The sequence below is a fragment of the Bison bison genome, unplaced genomic scaffold, assembly GCF_000754665.1.
Source record: "Bison bison bison isolate TAMUID 2011002044 unplaced genomic scaffold, Bison_UMD1.0 scf7180017864508, whole genome shotgun sequence".
NCBI lineage: Eukaryota > Metazoa > Chordata > Mammalia > Artiodactyla > Bovidae > Bison > Bison bison.
In genome coordinates, this window is record NW_011495064.1 from 14,200,415 (window position 1) to 14,217,558 (window position 17,144).

At 46.6% G+C, this 17,144-nt stretch overlaps 1 protein-coding gene across 1 annotated transcript in view; it reads right to left on the reverse strand.

Moving 5' to 3' along the window:
• Positions 1-1,614: 1,614 nt before the first annotated feature.
• ATP6V1B1 (ATPase, H+ transporting, lysosomal 56/58kDa, V1 subunit B1) overlaps positions 1,615-17,144 on the reverse strand; it is a 26,196-nt gene continuing 10,666 nt past the window's right edge. The window contains exons 3-14 of the mRNA XM_010829794.1: positions 9,201-9,299; positions 8,901-8,994; positions 8,246-8,323; positions 7,567-7,706; positions 6,534-6,635; positions 5,968-6,065; positions 4,806-4,929; positions 4,495-4,645; positions 4,169-4,251; positions 3,122-3,226; positions 2,783-2,912; positions 1,615-2,692 (exon numbers count right to left, since the gene is read on the reverse strand). Of these exons, the coding sequence (XP_010828096.1) occupies positions 2,529-2,692; positions 2,783-2,912; positions 3,122-3,226; positions 4,169-4,251; positions 4,495-4,645; positions 4,806-4,929; positions 5,968-6,065; positions 6,534-6,635; positions 7,567-7,706; positions 8,246-8,323; positions 8,901-8,994; positions 9,201-9,299 (1,368 nt within the window). The 3' untranslated portion in view covers positions 1,615-2,528. The remainder of the gene's footprint in view (positions 2,693-2,782; positions 2,913-3,121; positions 3,227-4,168; positions 4,252-4,494; positions 4,646-4,805; positions 4,930-5,967; positions 6,066-6,533; positions 6,636-7,566; positions 7,707-8,245; positions 8,324-8,900; positions 8,995-9,200; positions 9,300-17,144) is intronic.

The following is a 17,144-nucleotide window of genomic DNA, read 5'->3' on the forward strand; positions in this document are numbered from 1 at the left end:
GGGAAGATCCCACATGCTGTGGTGCAATTAAGCCTGTGCACTGCAACTGCTGAGCCCACGCTCCGGAGCCCGCAAGCTGCAACTACACAAGCCCTCAAACCTAGAGCCTGTGCTCCGCTACAAGAGAAGTGAAGTGCAAGTCACTTAGTCATGTCCAAGTCTTTGTGACCCCAAGGACTGTAGCCTGCAGGCTCCTCTATCCGTGGGTTCACCAGGCCAGAATACTGGAGTGGGTAACCATTCCCTTCTCCAGGGGATCTTCCCAATCCAGGGATCAAACCCAGGTCTCCCAGACTGCAGGCGGATTCTTTATCATCTGGCTGCCAGGGAAGCCCACACAAGAGAAGCCATCCCAATGAGAAGCATGAGCAGTGCAATGAAGAGTAGCTCCCATTTGCTCCAACTAGAGAAAGCCCACACAAAGCAATGAAGACGCAGCGTAGCCAGAAACAATAAATAAATAAATAAATAATTTTTAAAAATTTCTAAAAAAAAAAAACTTGAGGATGTAAAGAAATTGGAACCCTTTTACATTGCTGGGGGATGTACCATGGTGCAGCCACTTTTGGAAGTAGCTTTGCAATCTGGTACTTCCACAAATGGAGAAGGCAGTGGCACCCCACTCCAGTACTCTTGCCTGGAAGATCACATGGACGGAGGAGCCTGGTAGGCTGCAGTCCATGGGGTCGCGAAGAGTCAGACACGACTGAGCGACTTCACTTTCACTTTTCACTTTCACGCATTGGAGAAGGAAATGGCAACCCACTCCAGTGTTCTTGCCTGGAGAATCCCAGGGACGGGGGAGCCTGGTGGGCTGCTGTCTATGGGGTCGCACAGAGTTGGACACGACTGAAGCGACTTAGCAGCAGCAGCAGCAGTTCCACAAATGGTTACACAGAGTCACTATCCGATACCCACTTATAAAAACATATGTCCACACAAAAACTTGTACACGATTGTTCAGAGCAACATCATTTATGATAGTGAAAAAGTGGAAGCAACCGTATGTCCATATACGGATAAATAGATAAAAGGTATATCCATACTGTGGAATATTACTTAGCAATAAAAAGGAATGAAGTACTGACACATACTACTACATGAACCTTGAAAATATTATGCTAAGAGAAATCAGCCAGACACAAAAGACCACATATCGTATGATTCCATTTATATGAGTTGACCAGCATAGGCAAAGCTACAGAAAAAGAAAGATTAATGATTACCTTGGACTGCGGAAGGGGTAGAAGAGGGGTTTGAGGAGTGATAACTCAGGTTATAGGGTTTCTACTTGAGGTGATGAAGGTGTTCTAAAATTGGTTGTCGTGATGATTACTCAGCTCTCTGAATACACTAAAAGTTGCTGAATTGTACAATTATAAATAGGTAAATTGTATGGTATGTGAATCATATCTCAATAAAGCTATTAGTAAGTAAAAACAACCCTGTGCCCTGTGGACACCCAAAAGCTTTCCCTAAAATGGCTATAAATTGTCCTGGGGATGGCAATTTTATTCTCAGGGCCTCCTTTGGTGTCAGCTCTTTTTTTTGGATGTGGATCATTTTTAAAGTCTTTTTTGAATTTGTTATGATATTGCTTCTGTGTTTTTTTTTTTTTTTTTTTGGGGGAAAGGCATGCAGGATCTCAGCTTCATCCCCTGCATTGGAAGCCGAAGTCCTAAGCACTGGACTGCCAGGGAAGTCCCTGGTGTCAGCTCTTGATCCATGAATTCCGGCCTGGTTCCATAACACACTGACCCAGAAATGGGACACAGTCTTTTGCTGAAGATCTACCTTCCCAGCCTTCCCTGCCTTTTAGGAAGCATTCATGACTTCACCGTAGATGGGACAGAGGAGGCAGGAAGGGAGGGCATTACAGAAGAGTGGGCAGTTTTCAAAGGAACATCAGTATCCTGGTTTTTAGGATGCTCTTCACCCATTTCTTAACCGGGGGCACTTTTCTTCAGGCTATCTCCCCAGCAACTCCCCTAGAGTAAACCAAATTCCTTTCTGGCATATCTTAGGCGGGCATCTTTTGTGGCCTTGAGACTGTGCTTTCTATGGCCCTTGACCTCACATTCCTAAGATACCTATTAAGATACTTTTTAAGGAAGATAAATATTTCCCTAAGAAGAATTATGCTGTTATTGGTTAAGACACTAATGTGTTTTTTCTTTTTAAGGTAGAGAGAATAGTTTAATGAACCTCACGAATCCATCACCCTCAGCTCCAACAATCATCAATGTTTTACCAATCTTATTTTTACATGAGATGAATTCTTATGGGATGGGGGCTACTTTTAATATACAAATGCTCCTATCAGAACAAGACAGAGAATACAGGCTTAACCACCTTCTGGTTCTCAATTCGGGGAATCCAGGGAAAGGACTGGAATGTAGAAGTGGCCTCCTCTCTCCTCATAGCCCGTGGCGGGCTGAGGGTGGGCACGGAGTTGGTTAAAGTGTGTGGACCGTGAGGATGGGACGGACGAAGGCGGTCCCTGGACCCTGCTCCTGGGGCGGGCGGGGCTACAGCGCAGTGTCGGCTTCGGTGTCCTGTGGCGCCCCCTCGCGGGAAAAGAATTCATCGATGATGTTCTGCGGGATGCGCTTCAGCATTTCCTTGGGGAAGGTGCGCAGCAGCTTCCAGCCCAGGTCCAAAGACTCGAACACCGAGCGTTTCTCGTAGGGACCTACGGACAGAGCAGGAGTGTCAAGGGTGTGTGTGTGTGTGTGTGTCGGAGTAAGGCGGTTGCTGCCTGAATGCCCCCAACGCGCCTCACCCTGGTTGATGAACTTCTTCTCAAACTTCTGCAGGAATTCCAGGTAGAGCAGATCCTCGGAAGTGAGCGCCTCCTCTCCCACCACTGCCTTCATGGCCTGCACATCCTTCCCGATGGCGTAGCAGGCATACTGGGTGAAGGGGGCGGGGCGGGGGTGAGGGGATCAGCAGTCACGGCAGGCTTACCGCAGGAGTCCCGTGTTCCCCCATCTGACTGTGCGTCCGGGGACCCCAAAAGGGGAGGGATTGTTTGCCAGAAGAAAAGCTCGTGATCCAACTAAGGCTCCAGCCTCCAGCTTCTGAAACTAGCTTCCCACCAGCCCTTGGGCTCACTCCTTACCAGCTGGTTGGAGACATCTCCATGGTCCTTTCTGGTCATCCCCTCCCCAATGGCGGACTTCATCAGCCGCGACAGGGAAGGGAGGACGTTGATGGGCGGGTAGATCTGGGGGGAGCCGCAACAGGGAGTGGCAGAAGGCAGGGTTCGAACTTTCCCCTCCTTCTCCCCTTTATTTGTCTTCCCTCCCTCTGTGGTTCCCCTGAGACTGGTCCTTATTCATCCCACAGAAAGATGGGCTGGTCACACCCCTCCCCCTTTATCTCCCACAAATCCTGGGGCTTGGGTATACAGGCATCTAGATGTGTGTGCCTAGATAGAATGGAAGGGGGAGTTCATGAAAGTCTAACTATTTCAAAACTTTTGATTATTATTGAGATGAAAACGAGTTGAAACTTAATAGCTCTTAGCTGCAAGGGAAGAAGCTGCCAAAGAGGAAACAGTCCTCTTTGGGACAGGCATATTGTTCACCACCTACTTGTCTCAGTTACCTATCGTTTTTGTTCAGTAAAGCAAACTACTGGAAAGAAAAGAGAATTGGCATTTATTTTGTATCTATGATCTGCTAGATGCTTTCTATATCTATGTATACTTTTATACTGTATACTTTTTTGTTTTGGATTTTTGGTTGGGGGGCTGTATTAGGTGACATGTAACCAGGTATTGAAGCTGTGCCCCCTAGCAATGGAAGCATGCAGTCCTAACCACTGGACCACCAGGAAATTCCCACCAATTTATTTTGTTCTCCACAATGCAACTGTGTGATATGTATTATCATTCCCATTTTACAGATGTGGAAACTGAGGATTAGAGAGATGAAATGATTTTCTAAAGATCCCACAGCCAAGGAGGCTGGACTCCACCCAGACTTGTCTTCTTTCTGGGGACCAAACTGTCTTCGTGGGGATTAGCTCCTGTTTGGGGTTAGCCTTGCCTGGCCCCTCCTCATTCACTAGAGGTAAAGTGCAGTGGGAAGCGGTATACTGGTTACTAGTCATTGTCTTTGGAGATGGTAGAGAGACTTGGAAGTGGGTAGAGAGGGGATGCTACCTGTCTGTTATGAAGCTGTCTGTCGACATAGATCTGTCCCTCTGTGATGAAGCCCGTCAGGTCTGGGATTGGGTGGGTGATATCTGCAAGGAGAAGCACTGGTGTCAGTAAAGATGGTGTTCAGGTCTCCACCCACGCAGGGCCATGTAGGTTCTATTCCCTCACAGGAGTGGGTGACAGGTGGAGGCAAGGAAGGGACAGTGCCTACCCTGCTGGAGGAGTGGAGCTACTGTGCATCCATGGAAAGAAGCATGGGTCCTGTCAGTGTCTGGGTGGGACGGGAGGGCAGGGGACTGCAGGGGGCAGTGGGCAGGGAGGTGGCTCACCGTCATTGGGCATGGTGAGGATGGGGATCTGAGTGATGGATCCGCCCCGGCCCTCCACGCGGCCCGCCCGCTCGTAGATGGTGGCCAAGTCAGTGTACATGTACCCAGGGAAGCCTCGGCGCCCAGGCACCTCCTCTCTGGCAGCTGAGACCTGAAATACCCGTGGGCCTTGGGGTAAGGGGATGATACAAAGAAGGGGCATGGGGGGTTCAGTGACCACGAGGAATGGGATGGGGGTGGGCCTGCGTGGGCCAGCTCTGGGCTCATGACTAGGGGGCGCTGAGCCTGACCCTCCTCGCCAGCCAACTCACTTCCCGCAAGGCCTCCGCATAGGAACTCATGTCCGTCAGTATGACCAGCACGTGCTTCTCACACTGGTAGGCGAGGAACTCTGCCGTGGTCAGTGCCAGGCGCGGGGTGATGATCCGCTCGATCCTGCAGGTATGGCCAATGGTTAGAGCACCTGGAGGCCAGGCCTGTGCTCCCTTTAGCCCCCGTGCTGCATGGAGAGTGAACTTGGAAGCTGGTACAGTGCACAGCAGCAGAGGACTGGGGAAGATGAGCCCTAGCCCCTGGCCCCCAGGTCCAGGCCATGGTTCCTGGGAGACTGGGCCCTCAACCACATCCTGCTGTTCAAGGTGGGAACAGGGACAGAGGCTGGGACAGGCAGGCAGGGAGCTGGGTGAGAGGGCCAGGCAGGGCCCGGAGGGCAGATGGCATGTCAGAGCTCAGCAGCTGGCGCTCTGCATATCCCTCCCCAAGGGCACCTGGGCTTGGGTCAGCCAGAAGGCTCCCACTCTCTGTGTCCTCAGGGTTCCCTCCTTCCTGTTCCCCTCTCCGTTCCTGAGCACACGTGCGGGCCATATACTTGCATGCCTTGCAGCGCCTTCCACAGTGAGTGCTCCGGGGCCCTTCCTCCCGCTCCAGTCACTCAGACCCCAGGCCCTGTGCCCATGGCACTTTTCTTTAGGATACCATCTGGGCCTCCTGAGCTCTGCTCCGTAGTTTCTGGAGTACCTTCAGCTCCCAGGACAGTTTTTGGTTATTGGTTAGGTTATTAGTATTAGGTTATTATTAGTATTAGGTTTTTGGTTTTTGGTTTTCATCACCTGACCTACAGATTTAAATTCACATTTTCTCAACTTTTAAAATGGCAGTTTTTCTAAGCAAATGGTTTAGGGAAATACCTCTTTAGTGGTGACCTTGCGGAAGCAAGTCTAAGATGAGGAGCCCTGACTTAGGGCAGTGGCTGGATGCAGGTTGTAGGGAGGGTGGATGGGCTTCAGACGGCCAGCAGGCGGTGGTCTGGCTCTCGCTATCTCCTCCTGCACTGTCCCCACCTCTTCCCCAGGCTCAGTTTCCCCATCTGCACAATGAGGGGTTGCTCTCCCAGCTCTGGCGAAGCCTGAGACCTGGGCTCCGGGTCTTGGAAGGGGGCAGGGCCTGCTGCCTACAGGTAGCGTGGGTGCTCACGTGGGGTCGTTGGCCAAGTTCAGGAAGAGGCAGACGTTGCCCATGGTGCCATTCTGCTCGAAGTCAGACTTGAAGAACCTGGCTGTCTCCATGTTCACCTGGACACACGGCAGGGAGGGCTGGAGGTGGGGCCAGGCCCCTCCCATCTCTTCCAGCAAAGCCTATTACTATAGTATAGTATAGCTATTACCAGCTATCAGTCAGTGGGGTCTCATCAGAACCCCAGAGAGAGGTTCAGACGTCAGGCTGAGCTGCTCGGTGTCACCCTGCTCCTCACCTGACCCGCTAAACCTCTTGTTCCTCTGAGCGCCCCTGGGCTCTCTGTCCTGAAGCCATCTTTTCTCCCCTAATTTCCTCCTTTCCCAGCTGCCCCAGAATCCTCTTGGGGCTGCTGTGGGGGACACACTGCCCAGCCCTCATTCACACTCTTGCCTATCCCAACAGACAGGCCAGGTTCTTGGCTAGAAGGATTACGTCTCCCCCCTTAGATGGGGTATGCCTGGGGCCAAAGGGCCAAGGGCCCGCCCGCCACCTACAGAACTTGTCATCTGCCCAACCTCTCTTACCCCCATGGCTGCAAAGACGATGGCAAAGTTGTCATCATGATAGTCCAGCACGGCCTTGGACTTCTTCACCAGCCCAGCCTGGCGGCAGATCTGGGCAGCGATCTGGGGACAGAAGGAAGGACATCAGAACTGGAGCCTGAGCCGGCGCCTCTGGGCACCACTGAGAAGTGTGGGCAGGGCGATGCTCTGTCCATCCTCCCGCTGAGGCCTTAGGTGGGAGGGACCCAAGGTCACACATGGAAGGGCTCCCCTGGGTCCTATAGCCGCTCCCAGGGGAAGGGCCGCCCCAGCCCAGGGTGCCTGTCATGAAGAGCAGGGTGGAAAAACAGTTCCAAAGAACAACTACCTACCTCGAGTTTGGGGCAACTAGGTCCTTCAGAACCCCCTGTCCCCCGCCCCATGCTGGGGTGTCTCTGGGGCCGGTGGTGTGTGGGATTACCAGATCCAGGATGAGATGTGTGTAGGCAGGAGTCAGGGACACTTAGACCATCCAATCACTCCGGGCATTTTGAAGGTGAGCTGGGGTGCATCCAGGAGTCGTGGGGGTGGATGGTCAGTGGGGACCATCTAGAAACCTTGTCACCCCAGCTGCTCTGGGAAGAACTGGGCTGTTTGCTCTTGGTGGTGGGGGTAGGGTAGGAAACTTTCCCAGAGAAGTTCCACACAGTTGTGGGGCTGGCATGAGGTGGGGTTTGCTCAGTGCAGGCAAGTAAAGAGCACCATGAGGACCAGCGGGTAGAGCTGTCTTCTCAGCTGAGCAGGACTTTCAACACTGAGGTTATGTGTGGGCTCTCTCGTGAACCAGTGGGGGCCCCACTCACTCAGGAAGGAGGCTTGCAGATCTGTCTGGGGACACCACGGGGGGCCTGTGCAGCCCTGAGGCCCGGAGCTGCCACAAGACAGCTGCCGGTGGCCCTAGCTCCGCTGGCCCCTGCCCACTCGGCACAGGAGGCACCCTTGCTGGCCCACGAGCTCTGGCCTCTGCTCCTTCCCTTCCCCTTGGTCGTGCCTGCAGGCCCCACACAGTCCTCACCTCATTGTGGGGGAGCCCAGCTGCTGAGAAGATGGGGATCTTCTGACCACGGGCAATGCTGTTCATGACGTCGATGGGCGAGATGCCTGTCTCGATCATCTCCTCGGGGTAGATGCGGTCGTGGGGGTTGATGGGCTGGCCTGGGAGATGGCAGTCACAGGCCCTGCAGGAGGGTTCAGGCCCTTCCCCGTGTACCGCCCCCAGCCCTGCCCCAGGAGCACTGTGGGACAGAATTTTCTTCGATGATGGAGACGTGCTCTAACTGCGCTGCTCAGGATGCAGGCCTGGCCACCTGTAGCTACTGAGCACGTGCAGTGGGGTTGTGACATGAAATTTTATTTCATTTGAATTAGTTTGTATTTAAATAAAAACCACAGCCCATTGCTCTGTTCGATGGTACCATCTAGGCACATTAGAAGTCTTGGGCATGTGGGGAATTTGCACAATGATGATGGCATTTTATAGGAATGGGACGTGAAGTGCTGCTGGCCCCGGACAGGGAGGCCTTTGCTGCTGTGGTATCTCACCTGATCCACCTGTTGGTCTGACCAGTCCTGGGGGTGAACCCTGGGCAATGTCTGAGGCAGAACTTCCGAGTGTGAGGTGACACAGGCTGTGACTGGGGTGGGGAAAGGTGGTTGGAAGCTGGGTCCTGGGAGCTGTCCAAAGCCTCACTTACCGTTGATATCCAGGAAGTCCTCTGCCATGACCACTGGCCCCTTGTCAATGGGTTTGCCTGAGCCATTGAAAACCCGACCTGGGGGTGGGTGAGGGGGCTTGGAGAATGCTCAGGACCAGCCCCGGGTCTCTCACTGCTGCTCACCCTCCACACCACCACCAGCTCCCACCTGTCCCTCCTGTCCCAAATGCCCCATGTCCCCCTGCCCTCAGCCCTCAGTGATCCCCAGGGGGCTGGCTACAGTGACTTTCCCCTTGGGGGCCTTCCCTCCTCTCCTGGAAACCTTTATAGGCAAGACCTTGGCCGGGACAATGACTCAAATAAGGGCTTTTTAGAGCTGGAGAGAGGAGAGAGCCAGGGATGGCAGATCTTGGGAGATAACTAGAGGATGTGCAGTTCACTCCAGCTTGACCCCAAACGTCCTCGTCCTCTAGTTTACTGAAGTTGCCTTCTTCATGTACTGAACACCTGCTGTATGTCAGGCCCTGAGCGCAGGTTGGGGGTCAAAGAGAAGGCACAACCTCTGACCTCAGAGGGCTCCCAAGGGAGGCAGACAGCTGGGGAGGCAACAACAGCATGGTCTGTTAAGCACTTGGTCAGGGACGCTGGACTGGACGGAGAGAGGGGCGCTCCACCCCCCAACCCTACCCCTCACCCAGCATGTCCTCTGACACTGGGGTCCGTAGGATGTCCCCCGTGAATTCGCAGGTGGTCTTCTGGGCATCAATCCCAGAGGTCCCTTCAAACACCTACAGGATAAGAGGTTAGTTACTTTAACAGGGGGTTTGCTGGGGAGAATGGGGCCTCCCATTCTAGGCTCCCTTTGTGTCCAGCTCTGGGCAAGGTGCTTTCAGGGAAAACAGGCCATTTTCTGCCTTTGGAGTTTATGAGAGTGTGGACACTTTGTGGGTTCATTCATTTATTCAACCAGAAACATCTTAGTGACACCACTTACCTGCACAATTGCCTTGGTCCCAGACACCTCGAGCACTTGCCCACTCCGCTGAGTCCCGTTGGGGAGGGTAAAGTTGACAATCTCAGCATACTGGGCAAACTGGTAGGAGGGGAGAGCAGCCCAGAGTGACAGTGAGGACAGACAGTGAGACAGAGAGACAGAGAGACACTCCTCCCTGTCTCCTCCCCAGCCTTCCCCGGTCTCAAGCTCCTTTCTCCCATCCTGTGCCCAGACACTCTTGGAAATGAACTTGAGAGACTGGTTAAGTGGAAAGTTTGAATTCTGTTTGCAAGGCAGTATACTTGGGTGGGTAGGATCACTGACTTTAGAGTTGGAAGACCAGGGTTAGAACTGAAACTCTGACACTTAGAAGCTGTGTGACCTTGTGGAAGTTACATGATGTCTCTGAGCCTTACTTTCCTCATCTTTAAAGTGGGTATAATACTAACCCCTATTTCATAGGGCTGCTGTGAGAAGGAATATATACTATATGGTAAGTCATTATCTGGGGCTGGGACCTTGTAACAGCTCAATAAAATGTAGTTGTTATTATGGCTGTGTAGGTCTCCTGACCATTGTTTCTGCCCCTGTGGATTAATGATGAACACACTGGCAAAGTGCTGTCCTTGGCTCCCACGTGTCCCCATCTACCAGTGGCAATCTTTCCCTGGTCACGGGGCTGGAATCAATTCATGTGTAGTCCTCACAGTCTTCAGGAATAAAAAGAATCAGGCAATCACTTCTCTTTTGGTTAAGATCAAGGGAGGTATTCATTCTTAGTGTTAGAATCAGGCCGATATCTGGAATATATAAAGAAATCTTACAACTCAACAGTAAAAAGACAAATACTGGACTTCCCTGGTGGTCCAGTGGTTAAGAATCCGCCTGCCAATGCAGGGGACACAGCTTTGATCCTTGGCCCAGGAGGATCTGCAAGCCATGGGGCAACTAAGCCCGTGAGCCACAACTCCTGACGCCCGCGCACTACAGCCCGTGTTCTGCAACAAAGAAGCCAGCGCAACGGGAAGCCAGAGTACCGCAACCAGAAACAAGCCCCTGTTCACCACAACTGGAGACAGCCCGTGTGCAGCAAGACCCAGGGTGGCCAAAAGCTAATTTGTTAAAAAAGATGAACGTGCTATTTTAAACTGGCAAAGGATCTAAATAAACATTTCTCCAAAGAAGATATACACATGCCCAACTAATTAGTTATTGAGCTCCCCTGGTATCTCAGCTGGTAAAGAATCTGCCTGCAATGCAGGAGACCTGGGTTCGATCCCTGGGGTGGGAAGATCCCCTGGAGAAGGAAATGGCAACCCACTCCAGTGTTCTTGCCTGGACACTTGCCATGGACAGACAAGCCTGGCTGGCTACAGTCCCTGGGGTCACAAAGAGTTGGACATGACTGAGCCACTAAGTAAATAGCACAAACTAATTAGTCATTAAAGAAATGGAAACACACAATGAGATAGCACTTCACACTCATAACTCTAATAAAGACAGATAATAACACGTGTTAAGGTTGTGGAGGAACTGGAACGCTCAGACACTGATGGCGGGAAGGTAAAATTGTGTGGTCACTTTGGAAAATAGTCTAGCAGTTTCTGAAAAGGTTAAACATAGAGTTACAATGTGACCCAACAATTCCATTCCCAGGTGTATACCCAAGAGAAATGGGAACACATAGCCACATAAAAACTTGCATGTGAAGGTTCACAGCAGCATTATTTATAATAGGCAAAAAGTGAAACTAACCCCAAAGTCCACAAACTGATAACTGGATAAACAAAGGTGGGATATCCATGCAGTAGAATACAAGTCAGCTTTAAAAAGGCATGAAGTGCTGATACAGGCTACAACACGGATGAACCTTGAAAACATCATGCTACGTGAAAGAATCCAGACACAGCAAGCCACAGAGGACGTGGTCCCATTGATACGGAATGTCCAGACGGTCCAATCCACAAAGCAAAAAGATCAGTGATTGCTGGGGACTGGCGGAGAAACTAACAGGTGCAGGGCTTCTCGCAGGTGATGAGAATGTTCTGGAATCAAGTACTGCTGACAGTTGCACAAGTCTGTGTATAGACTAAAACTCACTGAACTATACACTTGAAAAGAGCAATGTTTATAGTGTATAAATTATAACTCAATTTAAAAAAACGATCGGTCTTTCCCTCCAGGATCACAGATGCGCAGGTGGAGGGCCGCCCAATGGGAATCCCCAAGCTCTGCTGTCTGTGTGTGCTTCAGGAGCCGAGTTCTAGAGCAGGCTACGAGCTGAGCCACAGAAGCTGGGCTGAGGGGGAGCCCCTCCCCTCTAACTCTGGTCCTCAGCTCTGGTCAGCACCAGGAGAGCTAAGTCCTCCGCCTGCGCCTTCTTCCAGGGGAGGTACTGAAGAGAGTACAGAGCATTGCCCGGCATCCCTCAGCTTGCTGCCCATCCATCTTGCTTCCTTGATTCACTTTAGGGAATAAGTCATAATCATAATCCAATAAAAATAAATGATGAAAAGATGGCGTCGCTTCATGCAGTGTTTCTAATATTCTGGGAAATTAAAGCACTCCTTTAAATTACTCCTTGGATATTAGAGGACATCAAAAGTAAAATGACAGGAGAAACAAAAAATAATAAAAAGGACAGCACTTCATGCCACAGCTGATAGCCAGCTGTACAATGTTTTCTGACCATAAGCAAAGTAAGGTAGAAGCCAGTAACAAAAAGACAGTGAGAAAAAACTTCTTATGTTTGGAAACTTTGAAACATTCTACATATCAGGTTAGAAAACATTTAGCACTAAACAAAAATGAAAAACTGTTTTTCAACGTATATGTGACACATTTAAAGTTTTAACTGCTTATATTAGAAAAGAGAAAAGGTGGAGGTAGTTTTGAACATATGCAACATTAAAAGTCAGAAAAAAGAACACCATTAACATTCCAAACAAAGTTGAAGAAATAATAAAAGGGCAGAGATCATTGAACAAGACACAGATACATAATAGAGAAGATCATCAAAGCCAAACTGGTTCTTTGAAAGCTTAATAAAACAGACAAATCTCTGGAAATGCTAAGAAAAAAGACATGAGTAAATAATTGTTGCAATAAAAAGTCAAAATTAGCTGTACTAATACTATTAAAAATAATTTTAAACTTAGGACTAACTTCATGCAGCATTTCAGATCTTAAATTAAATGAATAAATTTCTTGAAGAATACAAATCAAATCCAATTAAAAACAAAATAGAAAACCAGGATACACCTATAATCTTCAAGATATCAGATAAATAACTTAAAATATTTCCATGAAGAAAACACTAGTCCCAGATAATTAGTGAGTTCTAACAATCAAGAAACAAATAATTTGAAACTTACTTAAGCTCTTCAAAACACTGAAAGAAAAACTCAAGTCTTAATTCATTTTATGAGTCAAGGATAATCTTGATACAAAATAAGATATTAATGGGAAAATTATAGGCAATCTCAACCATGAACATAGATGCAAAACTACTAAGCAGATATTAGCAAATGAAATCCAGCAACGTACCAAAAAAGACCATGTTACAAACAAACCAAGGAAACAAAGAAAAAATTTTTAAAAACAAAAAATGAAGATAAATGCACACTCACACAAAGAAAAATAAAAAAGACTAAGCTAGGATTAATCCAGGAACTCAAAGTTAGTCTAATATTAGAAAATCTACTAATATGTTTACCTTATTAATGAATTACAAGATTAAAAAACACATTATTTCAACAAGTTTTAGAAAAAGTTAAAACTACCCACGATTTCAAACAAAAACAAAAAGAACAGAATAAAAGGGGAATTCCTTAACCTTAAAAAGTAGCCTCAGAAAACCTGTAGAAAATAGTATAACGTACAAAACATTCTCTTTAAAAATAGAAGCAGAACAACACTGCCTGCTATCATCGTTCCATTCAGCTTTATTGGAAGAACTAACCAAAGTAATAAGATGGAGAGAAGATAGAGATTAGAAGAAAGCAAAACTGTAAAATGAAAAACTCCCAAACCCCAAATCTAATGGATAGTATCCCCGAAGAAACTATAGACTAATTTCTCTTATAAACATAGAGGCAGAAATTATAAATAAACTATTGGTCAGTCAAATCAAATAGTATACTAAATAAATAAGCAAGTATGACCAAGTAGGGTTTATTCCAGCCACGCCAGCTTAGATCACCAACCTTTGGGAATCAGCCAACACCTCACAACATGGTTCATAATAATACGGAGTTTGTGAACCTAAAGGAAAAATCGCACGGGGTTATGTAAATAGAAGCCAAAAGGCTTTCGATATAATCCAGCAGTCATTTTCTAATATAGTTCTATGTAAAACAGGAATGGAAGGGAACTCCTTGCATACTAGACTATTTACCAAAGCCAGCATCAATATCCTTATAAATGGTAAAATGCTAAACCCATTTCATTTCCAGTAAAATCAGTAATGCACAGAGAGAGATGCTTATATCACCACTGTTACATAATATTGCTTTGGAAATTTTAGTTTAATAGTAAGACAAAAAAAAAGTTGAAAAGTATACTAAACATAAATAATGTTCTGTTTTGTTTTTTTTTTAATTTCTTTTTAAAAAAAATATTTATTTTTTAATTGAAGGATAATTGCTTTACATTTTTACTGTTTTCTGCCAAATAGCAACATGAATCAGCCAAAGACTGTTTTTTGAAAGGTTCAGAAATGTTGAAGGCGGGCTGTGGAAACATTCCAGATTATAGAAGGCTAAACAGACATGATGATTAAATGTGATAGTCAGCCCTAGACTGAATCCTATTCCAGAGGGAGAAAAATGCTATAAAAGACTTAGTAGGTCATCTTATAAACTGGAATATGGATTGTAGATTAGATAAAAGTATCAGTGTCAATTTTATGTTGAAAGATACTGTGGTTATGTAAGAGTACATCCTTATTCTTCAGAAGTACACACTAGAGTTTTGGACATAAATTACCCTCAAAAGCTCTAAAGAAAATAAAAAGAAGAACACACACACACACACATTCACTCAGAGCAAATGCTAGAACAAATAGGTATATGGATGTTCCTTGAACTATTTTTATTTTTGCAACTTTTTATAAATTTGAAATTGTTTTAATGAAAACTAAAATTAAAGTATGCCAATGGAAAAAGAGACAGGATTCCCTTTGTTTGCAGGTGATATTGTATACCTAAAAAACCTTCAGAGGAGCTAGTTAAAAATGAAACCAAATAAAAACAACCCCACCCAGAATTAATAAGAAAACTTGGCTATATATAAGATAAATATATAACAATCAATCTCAAATTATTTTCCATTATATGTTATTATAAGATTTGAATATAGTTCCCTGTTATACAGTAAATCTTTGTTGCTTAGCTATTTTAATTAGCTTGTACCTGTTAATCCCATTCTCATAATTTATCTCATAATCTGAAAAATAAAATAAAATGGAGTCACTCTTGGTTTGTGTTCTCTTCATTAAGTTTTATAGTCATGACTTTTCTTCTGTGTGTGTTTGCTATACCTCAATTAAACTTAAAACAAAACAAAACTGAATCACTTTGCTGTACATCCGAAGCTAACACAATATTGTAAATCAACTATTCTTCAATTTAAAAAGAGTGTGTTTCTCCCCAAAAGAATCACAGAATGTTAAAAGGGATCATTCAACAAAATTTATGCAAAAAGCGAAAAAATCAATCTCTCTCTTTTCTATTCCAGCAATAAACAGAAGAGGAAATGGAGAGAAATATTTCATTCACAATAGGGTCAAAACCCATAAGATATCTGGAAATAAATTTAACAAGAAAAGTACAAGAAAATAATAAAATCTTACTAAAGGACAGAAAACAAGCCCTGAACAAATGGAGAGCAATAGTGTTTTCCAAAACAGTATGACTTACTATCATAAAAATTCAAATCCTTTTCAAATGGATAGAAATTCAATGCTTCCCCAATGGATTGTTTCTCCTGGAACTTAAAAATGATCTTAAAATCATTTAAATGTCTGAGAATATCCAAAAGAAGTTATGGAAAAGATTAGGAGTGGAGGACTTGCCTTGTCAGATATTAAAACATGCTCTAAAGCTACTGAGGTCAAGTGGTCAGTGTTGGTGTGAGGAAAACAGAGATGGGGAAGGCTACAGTTCAGAAACAGAGCCCAGATTTTAGGAGATTATTAGAGAGCAAACGTGGCAGATGAGTTCACAGGAGAAAAGAATCTGTTGTACGAATGGTTCTAAGATAGCTGGGTATCTACTCCCATCATAAACACAAAACAGACTCCAGGCATATAAAAATTTAAATATAAAACTAAAACAAAACACCAGAAGAACTTTTCTTCTTTCCCTTCTTATGGAATAATCTAGCTAAAAGCTGGATAAGAGAGACATCTTTAAGCAAGATAAGAAATCCAGAAGCCACCAACAAAAAATAGAAATCTTTGATAACACAAACATTTGAAATTTCTGGATGACAAAGATACCATCAACAAAGGTGAACAATAAACAAAGCAAAATGTACAACTCAATACATTGGAAGAGTTCACAGAGAAGGAAGTGAGACGTCAACAGAGAAAGATACTCAACTCCCCCTAGTCATCAGGGAAACGCAACTAGAAGCAAGACAGAACTAGTCTTAGCTATTAGGCAAAATTACAGGTGACCACATATTCAGGGATGAAAAGATGCTAGGAAGTGGGTCCTCTCATGCATCACTGCCTTGCTGGACAAGCAATTTTGCTCCAAGTTGTCAATATCTATATAAAAAGAAATGTACACTTTGAACCAGCAGTTCTATTTTGGGACAGTCTATCCTGCAGCAATAAAGGCATCCTACTATTTGTAACAGCAAAACCTGGAAACAGGCTGAATGTCTGTCAAAAAGGAAGTACATCACAGTACATTCACATTTACACAGTAAACCCAAACCACAGTCACTATCAAAAGGATAACTAAAATCTACCACATGGAGGAAATACTCCACACATTTTAAGAGACTAACAAACACCAACATTAATATCTGGCATGCTCATATTTGCCCACATATAGCAGGATCTTTACTTGGTTATCAAGAGGTTGGGAATAAAGAGGTCAGGAGCAAATGGTTAACTTTGTGTTTTTAATTTCACTAGTTGCAAAAAGCATGTTTTGTGTGTGCACGTAATTAAAATGTAAAAAAAAAAAGTTGGGGGGACTTCCCTTCATTGCAGGAGATGGGGGTTCCATCTCTAGCCGGGGAACTAAGATGTGGGAGGTGCCCCGTGAGGACAAAAAAAAAAAGGAAACATATTCAAGTACAGTGATGTGGCTGTCACCATCATTACCATCGTTATATTCCCTGCTGTCCACAATCCAGTGACCGTAAGGGCCAGGGAAGAGGGGTGGACGGCTCAGTTCCCCAAAGGGGTGTGAGCAAGACGGGGTCCTCTTTCCCAGGGCACCCCTGCTGGGGTGGAACCTGAGACCGGAGGCTTCCCAGCTCTGACAGTAGCTCTGGCTCGGGCCCCTCTTTGTCCTGTAAAGAGTATGCCAGGAAGGCGATTTTGTTCTCCCCTCAAGCACCCTCAGATCCCGCGGAGTGGGGACCCTGAGAGAGGGAGCTTGCTGCAAGAGGAGTGCTATGAGGTCCGCTGAAGGGACTGGCTTTGGCTTCGCAACCACAAGAGGGAGCCCGAGAGCAAGGACTAGCCGGGTTGGGGCCGGGAAACCGGTGAAGTGCGAGTCCTGGCTCCTTCCCCTCTTCCTGCTCTCTGAGGGCCTGCGTGTCTCTCTCGGAAACGGCCACTGGCCTCGTTGTCTGTGGCGCAGATGGGGGGCTGCTGACCTCAGGAGGAAGATACTGGACAGAGCCCCGGTCCGAGTGGGCCCAAGAGAAGACAGGCAGCTGAGTGACAAAACCGATCTTTGTGTGTGTGTTGGGGGCGGGGGC